The sequence below is a fragment of the Phaeoacremonium minimum genome, assembly GCF_000392275.1.
Source record: "Phaeoacremonium minimum UCRPA7 unplaced genomic scaffold PA7_03_scaffold_413, whole genome shotgun sequence".
Lineage (NCBI taxonomy): Eukaryota > Fungi > Ascomycota > Sordariomycetes > Togniniales > Togniniaceae > Phaeoacremonium > Phaeoacremonium minimum.
In genome coordinates this window covers 40904-56188 of record NW_006921315.1, presented here as the reverse complement: position 1 = coordinate 56188, position 15285 = coordinate 40904, and the positions used below count along the sequence as shown (strand labels likewise).

The following is a 15285-nucleotide window of genomic DNA, read 5'->3' as shown; positions in this document are numbered from 1 at the left end:
GGATGGATTTGGTGGTCCTTCCTGACCGTGATCTTTGCCCTACGAGTCTGACTCAGTAACCCACGCATTTCTGGTCACCAATCACCATTAAAGTAACAGGCAATTGATTCCTCTCATTCTCAAATAAACTAGCTAAAGTACAGAGCAATACTGCCCGGGGGCTCCAAATCTTAAAACTTTCGTACAATGAAATGATAGACAGCTAAGCAGATCAAGGAGAAAGATAAAAGGTAATAAACAGATCCTCTTGGGAAATCACAGGCGCGCTCAATATACCATTTGTGGTATTGTCGCCTGATTGTCGTTCAACTCTAGATATGGGCAGACGGAAGATGTAGAATGCCACTTGGAGTGCTTAGGTACTACTCAACTGTTAGTGAACTTTCATATTGATTAGACGCCGTTGGGGTCTTACCTCTTTCTTCCTCGCTTCTTAGCAGGGACTGGAGCAGCAGGCGCCTCCTCCTCAGCAGCGCCCTTGCTCTTGCGGGCGCGCTTCTTAGGCTTCTCCTCGACCTCAGGCTCGGGCTCGGGTCCGGGCTCAGCAGCAGCCTTCTTGCCGCCCTTCTTGCCCTTCGCAACCTTCTTGGCAACCGGCTCGGGCGCAGGCTCGGGGGTGGGCTGTTTGACAGCCTTGCTCTTTCGGCCTCCCTTCTTCTTGGCCGGATCAGGGGCGGGCTCCGGCTCCGGCTCGGCCTTGGCCTTCTTGCCGGCCTTAGCGGTCTTGGTCTTCTTAGTCGGTGGTGAGGCCTCATCATCGTCATCGTCGACCTTCTTGCGGCCACGCTTGGCAGGGGTCTTCTTGGCGGGCGTCTTCTCACCCTCCTCGCCGTCCTCATCCTCAGGCTTCACCTTCTTCTTGCGGCCGCGGATACCGCGCGCACCCAGCTTGTTGAACTCCGGATCCTAGGATGGCGTTAGTTAAACAGGACAACGCTGATCATGAGGTAAACTTACGCCTTTGAAGTCCTCGGCATCGATATGACCCTGGGTGATGACGCGGCGGATTTTCTCCTGCAACTCGGGATGCTCGCTACGAATTTGTTAGGTTGATCATTGGAAGAAATGACAGCATGAGATGGAAAGGGGATGCTTACTTCATGTCATCGTAGCCGTCGAGGAAGTCCCACATGTACGTGCCGTCCCTATCAACAGCGTTACGAAGGTGCTCTATCTGAGCGCCGGAGACGCAACCCCTGCCGCCCGGACCATTAGAATTAGACATCAAGAGGAGGACAACAGCTGTTTAGCGTCAATTGTTGAGCTTACCAGTGCTTCCACTTCCAGCTGCCATGCTCGCCATCAGGCATGGTGACCCAAGTGCCGAAGCGCAGCTCACCCTTGGTGATCTTCACGCCCTCTGACTTGCAGACACTATCATTGCAGCCGGCGCGGTTGTTCGGGGAGACCTCTGCATGAGATGTCAGTATCACAGGCGTATGATGTGATGTAAGCGAGGTTATAGCGTCAAAGGGCGCGCGAGGCAGGTGCGACCGTTTAGCATGCGCCCGTCCACGGCACACGGCACACCAGTCTCAAAAACGAGAAGAATAAGAAGGAATCATCTTACCAACACGATAAGACATCTTGGGCAATGGATGTCTGGTTTTGGTGTTGAAATATGTGTTGTGAGACCGAAGATGTTTTGTAAAGACGGAAAACTCGAATGACGTTAGGGAGATTGGCGTGCAGCTCGCTTGCACGGACGCGCAACAACGACGCGCAAGGTGACCAAACCTCGCGTGAACGGGCAGGTGCTTAGAAGAAATATAATCGTATCTATATGAAGGTCTCAAGTCCTCAAATCTTTGAGTCTTCAAATATTCGGTTGCAACAAGATCGTGTTGATGGCGGAAAGAGGAGATAGAAATGAAGAGGCTGGTCAGGTTCGCGCGTGGTACCTAGACTGACTGCCCGGACTGTTTTATTCTTTTGTCGCACGGATGCCTGGACCAACAGCACTAAACTTAGCTCTCAACGACAACCACTTATTCCAAGAATGCCTCAATTGCTTCGAAAACCGTTTGTATCGAATTCAATGCTACTTCATAGTCGGCCAATCATTGCCAATGGTAAAAAACAAATTATAGGCCACGATCTAGGTACGGCTCCTCGGTGGCTTTTGAATGCATTCCCTTCTACAGCTTGCATCTCTCGCTCCTTCCCTTGTAGTATGCTAAGTATCAGTGCCGTCTCTTGCACTTTCGGAGCAGGTGCGCAAAAAGAGGCGCTCTACCCTCCAGGGGCAGCAAAATCATCATAGCACATTTGAGTCATAATTTCATAGCATCTATAAATCTATAGCCCCTACAAGAACGGGCACCAGCCAATGTACATAGCAGCCAAGTTCTTAGGGTCCGTCGCCTCCTTTATCAGTGCATCCACCTGGCCCTCCACGCCCAAGGGTATACTTTCGCCTTTTGGTAACCCCTTAACCTTGCGCTTGATGGTCTCTACCACACTGGTAGGACTAAGCTTGATAGCATCACTCTTCCTCTTCTTGTCCTTCTGTAAGTCTAGTGTCGGATCGTAGATGAATGCCTCCAAAATCGACATCAACGTCTCCTCTTGTTGCCTGAGAATACTCAACGTGAGCTCGCTGCACTGTCTGAACGGCCCTTCATAGCCGTAGATGCCCATGGCTTGGACCATGTTGTGCGTGAGGCGGAAAGGCACCATTTCCGGTTGCGCAAATGTCTTGCCTTTGTCGAACAGGCAATTGAAGTCTACGTGGAAGACGCCGCCGTTGCCTTCTTCCAGGAGAACATTTTCGCCATGCCTATCGCCCAAACCCAGGATCGTTCCCACCATGGACATGACTGCACATGAGCGTGTGTACTTGAGACGAGCGGCGAACCAGGCGGATGGGTTGGGAAATTGCGAGATGAACCAGCTGGGCAGCACAGGCGGAAACTGGTTCAGGACATCCTTCGTAAAGATGCTGTAATTTCTCGACACGCACGCCTCCTTCATCATGCTCGCGATCTGACCGTAGTTAGGGGCTACGCCGCGGGTCTTGTAGATACCCAGGAGGATGTCGCGGAGTGTCTTAAGTCCGTCGACCCATTCAATGATACCGCACTCTTCATTTAGCGGTGTGACGGCGTACGTCTTTATGTAGAGTTGCCGTCGACTTGACTCGGCATCTCTTTTCAGTGATCTGTTGATCATGCTGTTGAACTCCATGAGGCGCTGATCTGTCCGAAGATCATCTTTCGGCTTGATCAACAAATTGTAGGATTTGCCATCGCTTCCACGCGCGGTCAATCGTCTTGGCTTCGCTAACGACCCAAGGACGAGAACCTCGTCGAGGAATGACGAGATAGTGATGACATCTCGTGAGAAAGCTTTGTGCTTCTTGGTGTTGTCCGTTAATGTAGGCAGTGTGGCAGCCAAGCATGCCTCAACCGGTACGACTAGCGGACAAGGAGTGCAGTTGTGCTTGAAATTGAGATCTCGTGTGATGCTTGCGACAGTGGTTCGGTTGCTTTGGAAATCACCATTATTGCAAGCCTGAAGCAGCTGGTGAGCCAATTTCTCGCCCATCCTCACCAGTTGCTTCAAATCATAGGAACCGCCCTCAACCTTGCTACTGGCAAAGCGAAGCTTCTGCAAGATCTGTTGCTCTCGGGTTCCACGTTCTGAATGTTTCTTTGTCGTCATGATCGAGCAGAGACTCCACAAGGCCTGACGGGGATAAGCCTCAACAACCTTCAGAATAATGGTCTCCAGTATTCCGAAAACTTCAATGTTTGAATGCCCTATTCTTGCGACGATTTGGGGCAAAACGGTGTAGAAAATATACGACGGTAGACGTTTGATATTGTCCTTGATGCTTCCATGGAGGTCGCGTAAGACAGCCCTCCGTCGTTGCGAAAGCTCCGATGACAAAGAGACCTTGCCATCTGGCGCCCTGTCAACCTGAGCTCCAAGCTCCAGCCATAATGTCAGAACTCGGGGCAAGGTCTGGTAGAGATATTTAGTTCCATATCTCAGGGACCGCAGGTAATTCTCGATGACCAATTTTGCTGTCTCACCACCGAGATATTCATCAGTCTGTTCATCCGGCTTCAACGCTTTCTCAGACTCTAGAATTTTCTTGTAGTGCCGGCCGAGGTAATAGTGACCTTTCTCCCATTGTGCATGAGTTCTGGCAGCATTCTGATACTGCTGGCGCAAAGCATTCGCATTGGTCTGGCCGGCGGAGTCCTGCCATTTTGCGAGAAGAAGATGAGCTCGTGCAGTGAGCAAATTACGTTGTGATTCGGGATTTTTGCTGGAAGTTGGAATTTCAGGGACGAGGTTGAATCCTATGAATGAATTGCTGCGAATAGCATTCTCAAGAATCTGGATCGCCTTACGGTTATGACCTTCTTTCCATAGGAGGCGGGCGTTCTCAATGGTGGCAGATCCGTCACCAAGTTGAGATGCATGAAGGACTGCATTGAAGGACTGATGCATAGAATTGGCTTTCCTAGCTAATCGAGCACTCGAAAGCCATAGAGCCGAGATGTCTCCGTTGCCGAATTTAGGCCTATCCAAATTAGCACACAGTCGTGAACAAGTGATTGTTGGACGTACCGCATCAGTTCCATCGCAGCTCTGCGTATCCCCAGCAAATATTGTTTGTCGCTGACATACGCTCCGATCACCTCCAGTCGTCGATTTAAAAGGGTTTGGGTCTCTTGTTGGTCTCCGTTATCTTCAACTGCATTGTCTGCAATGAGCTCAAGGTCTGTGAGAACGTGGCACTTGAGCATAGCATCATGGCAAGATTGCAATGATACCGTGGCTGAATACGACATCGACGATGCGGCCTTGTCTCGAAGCTCCTGTATGAACGCCTTGAATTGATCTAGTTTGCCGTCCTTTAGAGCAAGGAGGGCTGACCCAATGCCCAAATTGAAAACTTCAAGATGATTTCCGGCGTTGTACGATCCGAGATACTTTTGGAGTGTTTGCCATCTGCCAGTCGCCCATGATGCTTCCACAGCAAATGGGACTATTTGGTTGATCGTGGCAGGAGTCGTGTTCATACCCTCTACGTAGTTGAGAAGCACGTCTGGAGGTACTATTAGCAAATGACTATGTGGTCTCCTTTCGAATGCAGCTTACCGTATTGTCCAGACTCCTTCAGACAGGTGAGGAGGTCGAGCTGGACATTGATGTTATCCGGATACTCTGCTAATCGAACTTCATACCAGGTCTGCACAGCTGTCCACCTTCCTGCTTTTCTGTGACTGAGAATTTGTTGGTTGAGGTCGATGACATTGAGATTTGCAGACACGCCTTCTAAACCGTCTGGCTCGTCAATCTGAGTATAAACGTGTTGTAGTGCCTCCAATGCCATCATGTCTCCATTTGGGTCGGTTCCCGCTAGACCTGCTTCATCCCGTGCCAGAATCTCAGGCTCCAGATGGAACAGAGCTCGGGCATACTGATTGCATTCAATTGCCCTTTGGGTGATCATCATGGCGGGAATGGCATTAAGCACCTGCTGAACTCGTTGAACCTGGAGTTCGTCCCGCTTAGTTCTCGTAGGAAGGGACTTCTTCAGCTGCAGCCACCTCATGGCGTAATCCAAGACTCGGAAAACAGCCTAGAGATATGTTAGTAGGTGTGGCACAAAAGCGTCAACCTCTACTCACTTCAGAAAAGAGCTTCATCTCTTCACGCTCGATGTACGATGCGTTTTTTGGAAGTTCTTGCTTTAGGATACTCAACAACTCATTCAGTGCGTTTTCTCGGTCGACTGATGAACTGTCTTCCGCCACGGTGATGTGGATCACAAGATAAGGTAACAGGAACTCGGCAACCGACACGTCCTTGACCCGGATCACACGACATAGAGGCTCAAAAATGATCTGTGCGAAGACGTTTTGTCCCTTTTGCAACAAGTCTAACACAAAATGTCTCATCCAATTGGCGTATGGTTTCCCTGAGCGGAATATCGGATACTCCATCTGGGGTTGCGTCATAGGGTTGAGCTTGTATCGTGAAGTCATGAAAGGCGTTAGAACCTCTCGTGTAGTCTCCGGAAGGCCCAACCATTTCCTGTAGACACTCGGTCCTTCTCGACCCTGTTGAGCCACGGCCATCTTGAAGTCACATCTATCCAAGAGTTCCTGCATGGCATAAGAAAGAAAGCCTTGAACACTCGTGTCTGTCGCTGACAAGAATGATTTCACCAGGACCTCTGACAATACGAACAGAACAAAATCAGTAGTTTCTTCCGAGTTATCGAAGTTGTGAAGAACCACAAAGGTCTTTTGTTCTCTGACCGTCTCTATCCGGTTAGAGTCCAAGCACCCGACAAGCCCAATGCATTCGGCACAGAGGCGGCTAATGTCTGTTTGTACTCCATTGTATTTGGATGAGCAGTCCAAGAGCGTCCTGTACAAGAAAGTGACGATTGAGTCAGGCTGCTCACTGATGGCAGCAGCTTGCAAATAGCTCTGATTTTGCTGGAGATAGTCCGAAAGTTCCTGTAAGGCTTGTTGAACAACACCAGAGTTTTCATGGCTGAGTCGCTCGGCGAATAAGTTAAACGCAGCTCTATTATCCAAAGGCTTCCGAAGGCGATTTAGCTTAGCTTCCAAGTCGGCAAGCTCGCCAATGTGCGCCACCGATGGCAATTTGTTGACCGTCTCCTTGAGAATTGTCTGGTGATTGCTCAGCAGATAGACGATCAGTTCCCTGCTTGCATCTTTGGTGTGATCATCAAGGGATTGCCAGTAGTGTCCGATAATGAAGAAGGTCGTCTCTATAAGCACCTCCACATCTTCCTCCTCCATATGCGTGAGCAGAGCCGACCAGCACGAAAAAGCAGCTCGTCTTAGCTCGTCGTATGTGAGAGCTGAGAGTAGACAGGCCGAGATTTGGGGTCTGGCAATCCGGACGTGATACTTGCCGAGTTTGATCATTTCCTCCATTGCTGCGATACATCGCCTCTGCTCTTGGATAGGAGGGTGAGCGGTGAGCGTGTCATTGATGACCTCAACCAAGCGGGCTGTCAACCCCAATGCATGCTGTTCGAAGAATTTCCCAACAACATGAGATGCTTTCTTCCTCACGTCCCTTGTTCCATTCAAGAGCATTCCAGCCACCATCGTCAGGGCAGCCCGTACAAGCTGCTTTCGTGATTCGCTCACTTCTCCGCTGACCTTCAATAGCTCCAACGCTGTCGGAACAGGTTCTGTGGTCAAGATTTCCATGAGACTTATACTATTGAAATGCGGAGACACGTGTCGGAGCAAGGATAAAGAGAACTCTTCAACATCGGAAACCTCCTGGATAAGCAGCAGAGCCATGATAGAACTCATATTGGCGGCGTCAAGACAAGGCTGCCATGGTTCCTTCTCTCCTCTTGCTTCTGCAATCCTCTGGATGACTTCACGTTTCTTGGTCAAAACGAGATAAGGCAAAGCATGTGTTTGAAGCAGTAGAAGCAGGTCGTTGACACTCATTTTGAGTAATTCCGCGAGCAGTCTGGCAGTCTGTGGCCGAGAGATCATGTCTTTTACAGCACTGTATGCTAGACTGCGCCAGAATGGTTCGAATAGTCTTCGGGTGTTTGTGCGCCTAGAATTTGCCAAGTTCAAGGTCTCGTTGAAGGAGAATGCAGACACCATGACATTCCGATGACCGAAATAATCAAGGAGCTTCGCAAGAACGAGGGCGAGCTCCTCATCTGACACTACTCTTCCAACTTGGCCCCATGCCATGATACAACTTTCATGCAGATGGGTCACGTTCTTGTCCGAGATCGATTTGAGTATTCCCAAAGCGTTTGCCTTGTTACGCCTTAGGATATCGCGCTCTGTTGATACCCCGACTTCTGCTCTAAGAAAAGTGGCTAATGTTCTTCCAGCTGCGATTCGGAGCTCTCGAAGAGAACTTTGCAGAGACTGTAGACACCACTGTCCAGGGCCAGATTTCTCCAGATCAAGAAGTTCAGGATCTGTGGAGTGCAAAATGAGTCGTTTCAGAGCCACCATTGCCGCGACACGCGGACGCCGGGATTCGAGAAAGCTTGGTAACCGTAAGAGCTTCATGAAAATCTGCACAGCTGCCAATTTGGTCCCGGCATCTCGAGATGTTGGCTGCTCCTCGCCCTCTTCTGCCGCGGAGCAGTAAGAGCAACGCAACCCGTTCATCGATCGCGAGGCAATGGGTGCAAGTGTATCGTCAGCTGCACATACGATATGTGCCAGTAAGTCGATAACATGGCAGCGTTCAGCGTCTTTTAGACGAGGAAATTGCTCCAAAACAGTCGACTCTAAGTCCTCCAGAGTGTCTGACATTGAATCAAGCACTTTAGCCAAGGAGTGGATGACGGTAGGCAATGTTGACGGAGTAATAGCAACTTTTCTCCGTTTCGCAGGCGGCTCGCCGACAGGAGCAGGGTTGAATCTGAGTTGAATGTCTCTAACCAGTAGTCGAAATTGGGAATTTCTGAACTTATCGGACTGTATTTCATTGCTCAGGGGCTTGAGTGTTGGGAGCGACAATACCGCTACCACCTCACGTATAAGTTGAACACATCGCTAACGAAAGTCAGCTGGGCGTATAGTCTACAACGGAAGGGATATACCCACTGAAAGATCAGTATCAGGTTCCGGCAAGAGGTTCTCCAGCAAGGGGTGAAGTTGTGATGCGACGAGCCTGACAATAGGCTTGTACTTGATGCTTGCATCGGAAAGAGATATAAGTGATAGACAGAAGGTATCCGTTGCCGCCTGGGAAGTCTCGTCGTCCTCTTGCAATTCGGGCCATTGCACCAGTACATCTTGACAAAGAAGAACCATCGTGACATGGGCCTTGTAATACAGTGCCCGTTCGATGCCGGCCAGGTCTGACAATCTCAACGTTAGTCGGACAAGTGGGTCCAAAATAGTAAATGGCGTTTCCTGGAGGAAATCATATCGTCGGCGTCGTTCCTCATTCAGCACAAGTAGTGAATCGAGTATCCATGGGATTTGTTCTGTGAAAGAGAAATCCGATTGGTATTCGCTCGGCAAGGAGACAGTTGACATAATTCTCAGAAGGCCGAGGGCATGCCTGAATGCATGGGTGACGCTGTATATGTTGTAGAAACAGCCGCGTACTACGGAGCCAGCTGAATGGTGGAAATGATCCAGCAAGAGCTTCGACGGCAACTCAACCTCGATAGCCTCTCTTCTAGTCGAGTTGAGCCCATTGAGGTATGCAAGAACTTCTACAAACTGTCAGTGAATGCTAAAACATTGCCACATATATAGACCGTCTACCTTCAAAGATGCCCTGCAGATACTGAGCGAAGGAAGCACGACAGTGCCACAAGCCTCCAGAAAGACTCGTAGTGTTCAACAAGAAGGTACAAAAGGCCTCAATTGCAGATTTAAGTGGAATACAGTGGTTATGGCCCAGCATCTTGAGGATTTTTGGAAAGAGCCACAGCCACAAAGGCTCCTTTCCGCGAAAGAGAAACGCATGTTCATCTGTGCAATAGCTCAGAACGTTCGGCGTTTCCTTGATCGTCACCTTCAAAAAGTTGATTGCTTTCAATGCTTCGGTTCTGAGCTGCTCTCGGTCGGCGAACGGATCGTCCCACTTAAGGCCCTCCAGGACAACTCGGGCGTAGACATAGATTAGCATATGATTGTGCTCAACGCGCTCATCGGCAGTTTTAAGCAAATCGGGCTGGTTCTTGACTCTCTCGATCACGCTGAAGAGCCGTTTTAGCTCACCCGTCTCGTCGGAGCGGGACGACTTTGCGGTCGCTGAGACATTCTCAACGAGCTGCGCTGCTAGGGTCGAAGGAGGAGGTCCCCCGTTGGCAGGTCCAGGCGCAAAGCCGGTATGACCAGAACGACCAGCTCTGCCGTACGACTCCGGAGCCATGGTTCTGTCCACATCTCGTGGCGTTGAGCTATTTCCCAGCGTTGATGATGAGATAGATATCCAATTCAGAAGTTGCAGCTTGGACGCGTCGCAAGAGACCATCGCGTGATCCTGTGACCCAGCACGTGCCCTGGGTCGCCCATTAAGAGCCAGTGGGGCAACAGGTGAGCTAAGCTCCGTACCGAGAAGCTCTGCACGCATCATACGACAAATTTACATCAACACTCTAGGTCTCAATTACTCTACGGAAGCGCAAAGCGACTGGCAGAAGCAAGAACAGGCAGCTATCCATCAATATGACGGTGTTTTCGAAGAAGCAGTATCCCTCGTCGGTGAACACCAACACCTTCGCTGTGAAGTATCGAGCTCTAATGGCGAAGCACCCATTTCTGCTCTTTGGGTTGCCATTCATGGCAGTCATCATTGGAGGTTCTTTTGTCCTGACGCCAGCGACCGCAATTAGATACGAGCGATATGATAGGAAGGTCCGGCAGATGTCAAAGGAAGAGGAGCTGGGTGTTGGCAAGCAGCGCCGGAAGGTCGACATACGAGAAGAATACTACGTAGGCTACATCTTACCAGGATAGCCTTGGGTTTCGGACTGACACCTTGGCTTCACAGAGACTTGCAGCGAAAGATATCGATAATTGGGAACAGAAACGTGTTGAACGTCTACCCGGGGAGAACGATGGTGTTCTGTAGAGAGCTCCTGGTCTCGAACGCAAGTCGATCAGCTCAGCTTCGAAATCTATATCCTACCCCTGCATCACGAGTCAGAGGCCATTGCTGATAAAATCTACGACTTGGACAAGGTCCGCTCCAGATTGCAATGATTGCGAGTCAGAGCCGGAAGACGAAGTTGTGCGAGCATTAAGCCGAATGCTGATACGAAGAGGTGGGCTCGTATTGGACGGATCATTTGGCAAACGGCAATTTGGTTTGCGCTCAGCCTCCCGGCCGGCGAGGGCTCCGCTGTGCAGTGTAAGCTGAATTTCACGTTAAAACGGATCCCGAGATCATCCCCGAACACCGGTGCTATTGCCAAGCACCCCAGCTAGACTTTCAGCTCTTTTACAATTAGATGCAGTCTGGCGGCCGGGCTGACCGGGGGAGATGATATTCAAATATTGGGTTCTAGGACCTCTTCTTCGCAATCTCGACTCAAGACAATTGTTCTTGGCACAGTGGGAAAGTTGATGACGGCGGCAAAGTTGGACAGGTCAAATCAATCTATCGATGTTTTATCCCCACCACAACCACAAAAGTGGATGGCCTCAGAGACCAGGATTAATCACCTGGTCAACAGTCGAAGAGTTGCGTGGCAATGCCCAACATTGTTTCAACGCCGCCGCACGTCTTGAAATCAAACGAAACAGTGCTGCCAAAGCTAGATATCTCAGATCATGGGGGTTTCAGGCTCGTCTTGTGCAAATAGCTTAAATCAATCGATCGCGGCAACCTCGGCTTACCTCAAAGCAGTCCATGTCCGTCCGGGTGAATTCAATGTTGGTGGGGGTGGGATAGGTGCAAACTTGTAATTCTCGATGATACCAGGCTTTCGTGATCCGGTTCTTGCCTAACAGTGTGCCTCGATTGGGCAATGCGATTGCTCGACTATCTTGGCCCAACTGACGATGGCGTCTTGTCGATGAGACGCTAACTTAGGCTCAGGTGAGCTGACAGTCAATGATATCGCACAGATATCCCCCGCACGATGCAGCTGTGCAAGGTTGTGTTCCCACATCTGCGACTCACCCGAACCACCACCGCAATTTAGTAAGCCCGCAGGTGTGCGATATTGCAACATCGAGCGGCGGTTCGTTACCAGCAAACTCGTGCCACTCGCCTTATCAGTCATCTCGTTCCGGCAATTCTCCGTGGTCTTCTGACACGGAATGTGTGAATTACTTGCGAGGCAGTATACAAGCTGCACACCATTACCGAAGAAAGCCGCGATATCAGCGTCTTGTTAATGGACTCGAAGCCCGGCACTAGCGACCAAGGCCAGCCTTTTCCAGGCTTGCAGCAATGAGGGGCAACCCGCTGGGCCAGGTCTTCGTCGGTGTGCACGATAGCCGGGCGAGAACAAGGCTAAGACGGTCCAAAAAGCAAGTTCACCGCTTCTTGTTGAAATTACAGTTGTACCTGCATTGGGGCGAGACTGGCCTCTGCTCAAGATCTAGCAGAATAATCTTCGATAGCCGCGAAAAACATGATCAGCTGGGTCGGCTGGGTGTGATGCTTCAGCTTTGCCAATCCCACTTTGGTGGCTTGTCCTGCACCGTACCTTGCATCCCTTTTTTACTTACAGAATGAATGATGCAAGGTACCGGACAATGCACGCCCGCGCTGCACAACCCGGGCACTACTCCGAGTGAGTCTGCACGCCGCCAATGCTACATCTTGCCCGGTTTGCGGTGCGCAGAGGCTGCGTGAATTCTTGCGCGTGGCCGACGCAAGCACTTTATGGTCGCCTGGAATCAGGAGTGACGTTCGCTGATTGATCTGCGGGATCAACCACACAGTTGGAAACAGCGAGCCGTGTGTGTCGTCAGGTTGTTCCTGATTTTTGGCTTATCACGCCAATCATCAGGTTGCGATCCGGAACATTTGCTCAGAAAAATTTGGCCACCCCCTGGCTATCCGTCCAAGGCCGGGCCTTCCAAGGATTTGTTCTTGGTTTTTTTCCACGCCAGCCAATGTATAGCATACAATAGCAGAACCAGATTTGGTCGCAGCCTTGCTGGCGTGTGGCTCGTGTCTATTCTAACATCTTTTAGCAGCTGGTAGTACGAGAGCGGCCCCTCCTAAGCATGGCTGAGGTGTGATGACTGAAACAAGCGATGGTCCTATGATCGGCTTGTGACAAGCTGATGTGTGGCACACCTCCACCCCATCCGAAGAGGATGCGCACCCCGATGACATCGGGTGACGCAGAAGGACGACGCTAGCCGGGCGCATCGATGGCGGGGTCTTGCTCGTCTGCCAGTCTGCCATGGTCCAGGCGGCGGTGTGTCGTTCTAGTGCGGACATCGGCTCGCTTTTTCGCGTGTTCGACTCGATGTGGCATCATGATCGGTGGTTCGCAGGTAAGCTATTTTCTGCTCTTAGCTGCAGTCTGCAAGGCACACCAGCCGGATTGGCCGGCCTGCCATGAACCTGCAGATATATCAAGATGCAAGCTCCCCCATCCCCGACCTCCGGCACTTCTGCCTCCCTGGCCTGGTCAAGAACCCTTGATATTCTCACCTTACCTCCACTAGGTTGGAGTTCCTCCTCCTCGCAGGTGACACCGAAGACGTCTCACTCAGTCTTTCCTTTCCTTATCTCACGTCACCATGCTGTGTCCATCCTCGCCTTCCGGCCCAGCCCGGATACTCAACCGAGTACGCAGCCACAAGAAGCTCAGATCAGATGGGCAACAACCACTACATCAGAGACAAACCAGTGTCTCCAGCTCTGGGTCAAGACCTTCCACAGACTCAGATGCCTACCGCCAAAGCCATTTTCCTTCAGTTGAATGGGATCCGTTGAGATTAAATCCGGTCCCACAAGTCCCCGCCGTCGCCCCGTCGAGGCACCATGATAGCTTCCGGGAGCGGACGGAGCGGACACTTCGAAACAAACGATCATTTGCCGGACATGAGCTCCACAGACCTAGGAATTACCAGTCACCTCGGTCGGAGATTTACGATGGCTTCGATTTTGGTTTTGGAGAGAAGCCTGTCCAAAACACGCCGGACAGGCACCATGACGAGCATCATCTTGGAGACTGGCCCTCACCAACCTCGACCGCAGCGTCCGAATGGGATGTTGACGACGGAGACGTGAAGCGAGATCCATGGAACTCGCCTTCTCCTCGTCGGAGGCCGCAGGCCGGCACGCTTGATGGGCCCGATTACTTCATCAAGCGAGGTGGATGGAAGCGAAGAGGAATTATCTTCGGCGGCCACACCGAGGAGGTCTATCTGAAGGAGGACGATGCCTTCGATCTTCCTTGATCTTCCTTGATCTTCCTGGAGAAGATCATTTGTGTTACTATGGGATTGGATTCTTCTTTTTTTCAACAAGCACGGCGTATCTGGAAATTAGCGTCAAGCGTTTTTTATTTTATTTTAGAATTCCCAAAATTGGGATGGGCAACGGATAAGACCCATGGGATCGGGACAGGCAACTTGTGTCGCAGACACTCGGCGTTCTGGTGATTTGATTCCTCCAACAAACACCACACACTTAGGTAGAAATAATGTAAAATCAATTCCTCACATGACACTGTATAATTAATTGAGTGATTTCATTTTATTTTGACATGTACGTAATTCACGCCGGATGAGTCGGGTATTCAGCGCTTCGATAGGCGTGCGAAGTTGCCTCGCAGGGATGGTAAAAATTCGGCATTTTGCCACACGAGGTTGGCTCATTTCATCTTAATGCGGCCAAATCGTTGTAGTTTGTGAAGTGTACTGCTGGAAGTGAAGTGTCATCACAAGTGGAAGAAATGCAGACGTACGCTAGTTCAATGAAACAATCATAGCAAATATGATAAAAAGATGCAGACACATCGCTATTGATTACTCGTGTGTGTACGCCGTTAAGAAGAGGGATATGCCCGCAAAGGAAATGCAATCATGATTTGCATTCGTTATTAGTACATGTTTGAAGCCAATCACGTAACCAAAGGTATTTTGTGGGCAAAGCAAACATATCCCATGCTTGGGCTCAGCTGTAGTTGACCATGATGGTCTTTCCGATTGATTGCGACAGAAAGTTTACTTAGCTCTATTGACGCAAACAGCTATGTCAAACCGTCAATTGTTCAGATAAATATCTATAAAACCTTCAGACATCTCCATTTAGCATTCGTCAGTTCTTAATCATTATCGACAATGTCTCGATCTCTAATACTACAGATCATTACAACTGTGAAGATCTGATCATCCACGCTTTCCCCTTAACGATAGCATACAACAACAAATCCAACGCCGATACTGGCTTCGGCGAGAAAGCTTCTCAATCCTCTGACAACAAGATTGTCAAGGACGCCTGGGGTGGCGATCGCAACTTCATGGCGTCCCACGGTCTCAAGTTCGACCCGGACAGATTCGAGGAGCGCAAGGCCATAATACAAGGCTACCACAAGGTGGACGCCGTCTCTGGCTCAGATGCTGGCAAGAAAGGCAAGCCTGTCGATAAGAGGAAATGAGCGATGGAGCAAGCAAGGCCAGTCAACCTTCTTGGATTTCAGGCTCTAAGTTGATAAGCATGGTGATTGGGTTATAAGTCACGGCCTGATGCATGTCACGAACGGCCATTAGGGGAAGGGCAGCAAGAAACGGTCAGCTAGCTGGCTCTGGCAGAGGACTACATTGAGTCAAAACTGGGTACTTTCTCCGCAATCTGTCC

General features: G+C 50.3%; 3 protein-coding genes across 3 annotated transcripts; 1 reads left to right on the top strand and 2 right to left on the bottom strand.

Moving 5' to 3' along the window:
* Positions 1 to 355: 355 nt before the first annotated feature.
* Positions 356 to 1586, bottom strand: UCRPA7_5391 (putative protein kinase rad3 protein; the record flags this gene model as incomplete). Its single annotated transcript, XM_007917938.1, has 6 exons — positions 356 to 362; positions 416 to 906; positions 958 to 1033; positions 1098 to 1145; positions 1270 to 1411; positions 1571 to 1586. 6 exons carry the CDS (start codon positions 1584 to 1586, stop codon positions 356 to 358), a joined length of 780 nt encoding a protein of 259 aa, XP_007916129.1.
* A 721-nt stretch (positions 1587 to 2307) lies between these two features.
* UCRPA7_5390 (putative protein kinase rad3 protein) lies at positions 2308 to 5963 on the bottom strand (the record flags this gene model as incomplete). Its single annotated transcript, XM_007917937.1, has 6 exons — positions 2308 to 4310; positions 4362 to 4534; positions 4582 to 4602; positions 4948 to 5062; positions 5116 to 5599; positions 5649 to 5963. 6 exons carry the CDS (start codon positions 5961 to 5963, stop codon positions 2308 to 2310), a joined length of 3111 nt encoding a protein of 1036 aa, XP_007916128.1.
* Positions 5964 to 14534: 8571 nt separating this feature from the next.
* Positions 14535 to 15085, top strand: UCRPA7_5389 (hypothetical protein; the record flags this gene model as incomplete). The annotated part of the gene is made up of 2 exons (XM_007917936.1): positions 14535 to 14562; positions 14844 to 15085. The coding sequence occupies 2 exons, from the start codon at positions 14535 to 14537 to the stop codon at positions 15083 to 15085; spliced, it is 270 nt and encodes an 89-aa protein (XP_007916127.1).
* Between the last annotated feature and the right edge of the window lie 200 nt (positions 15086 to 15285).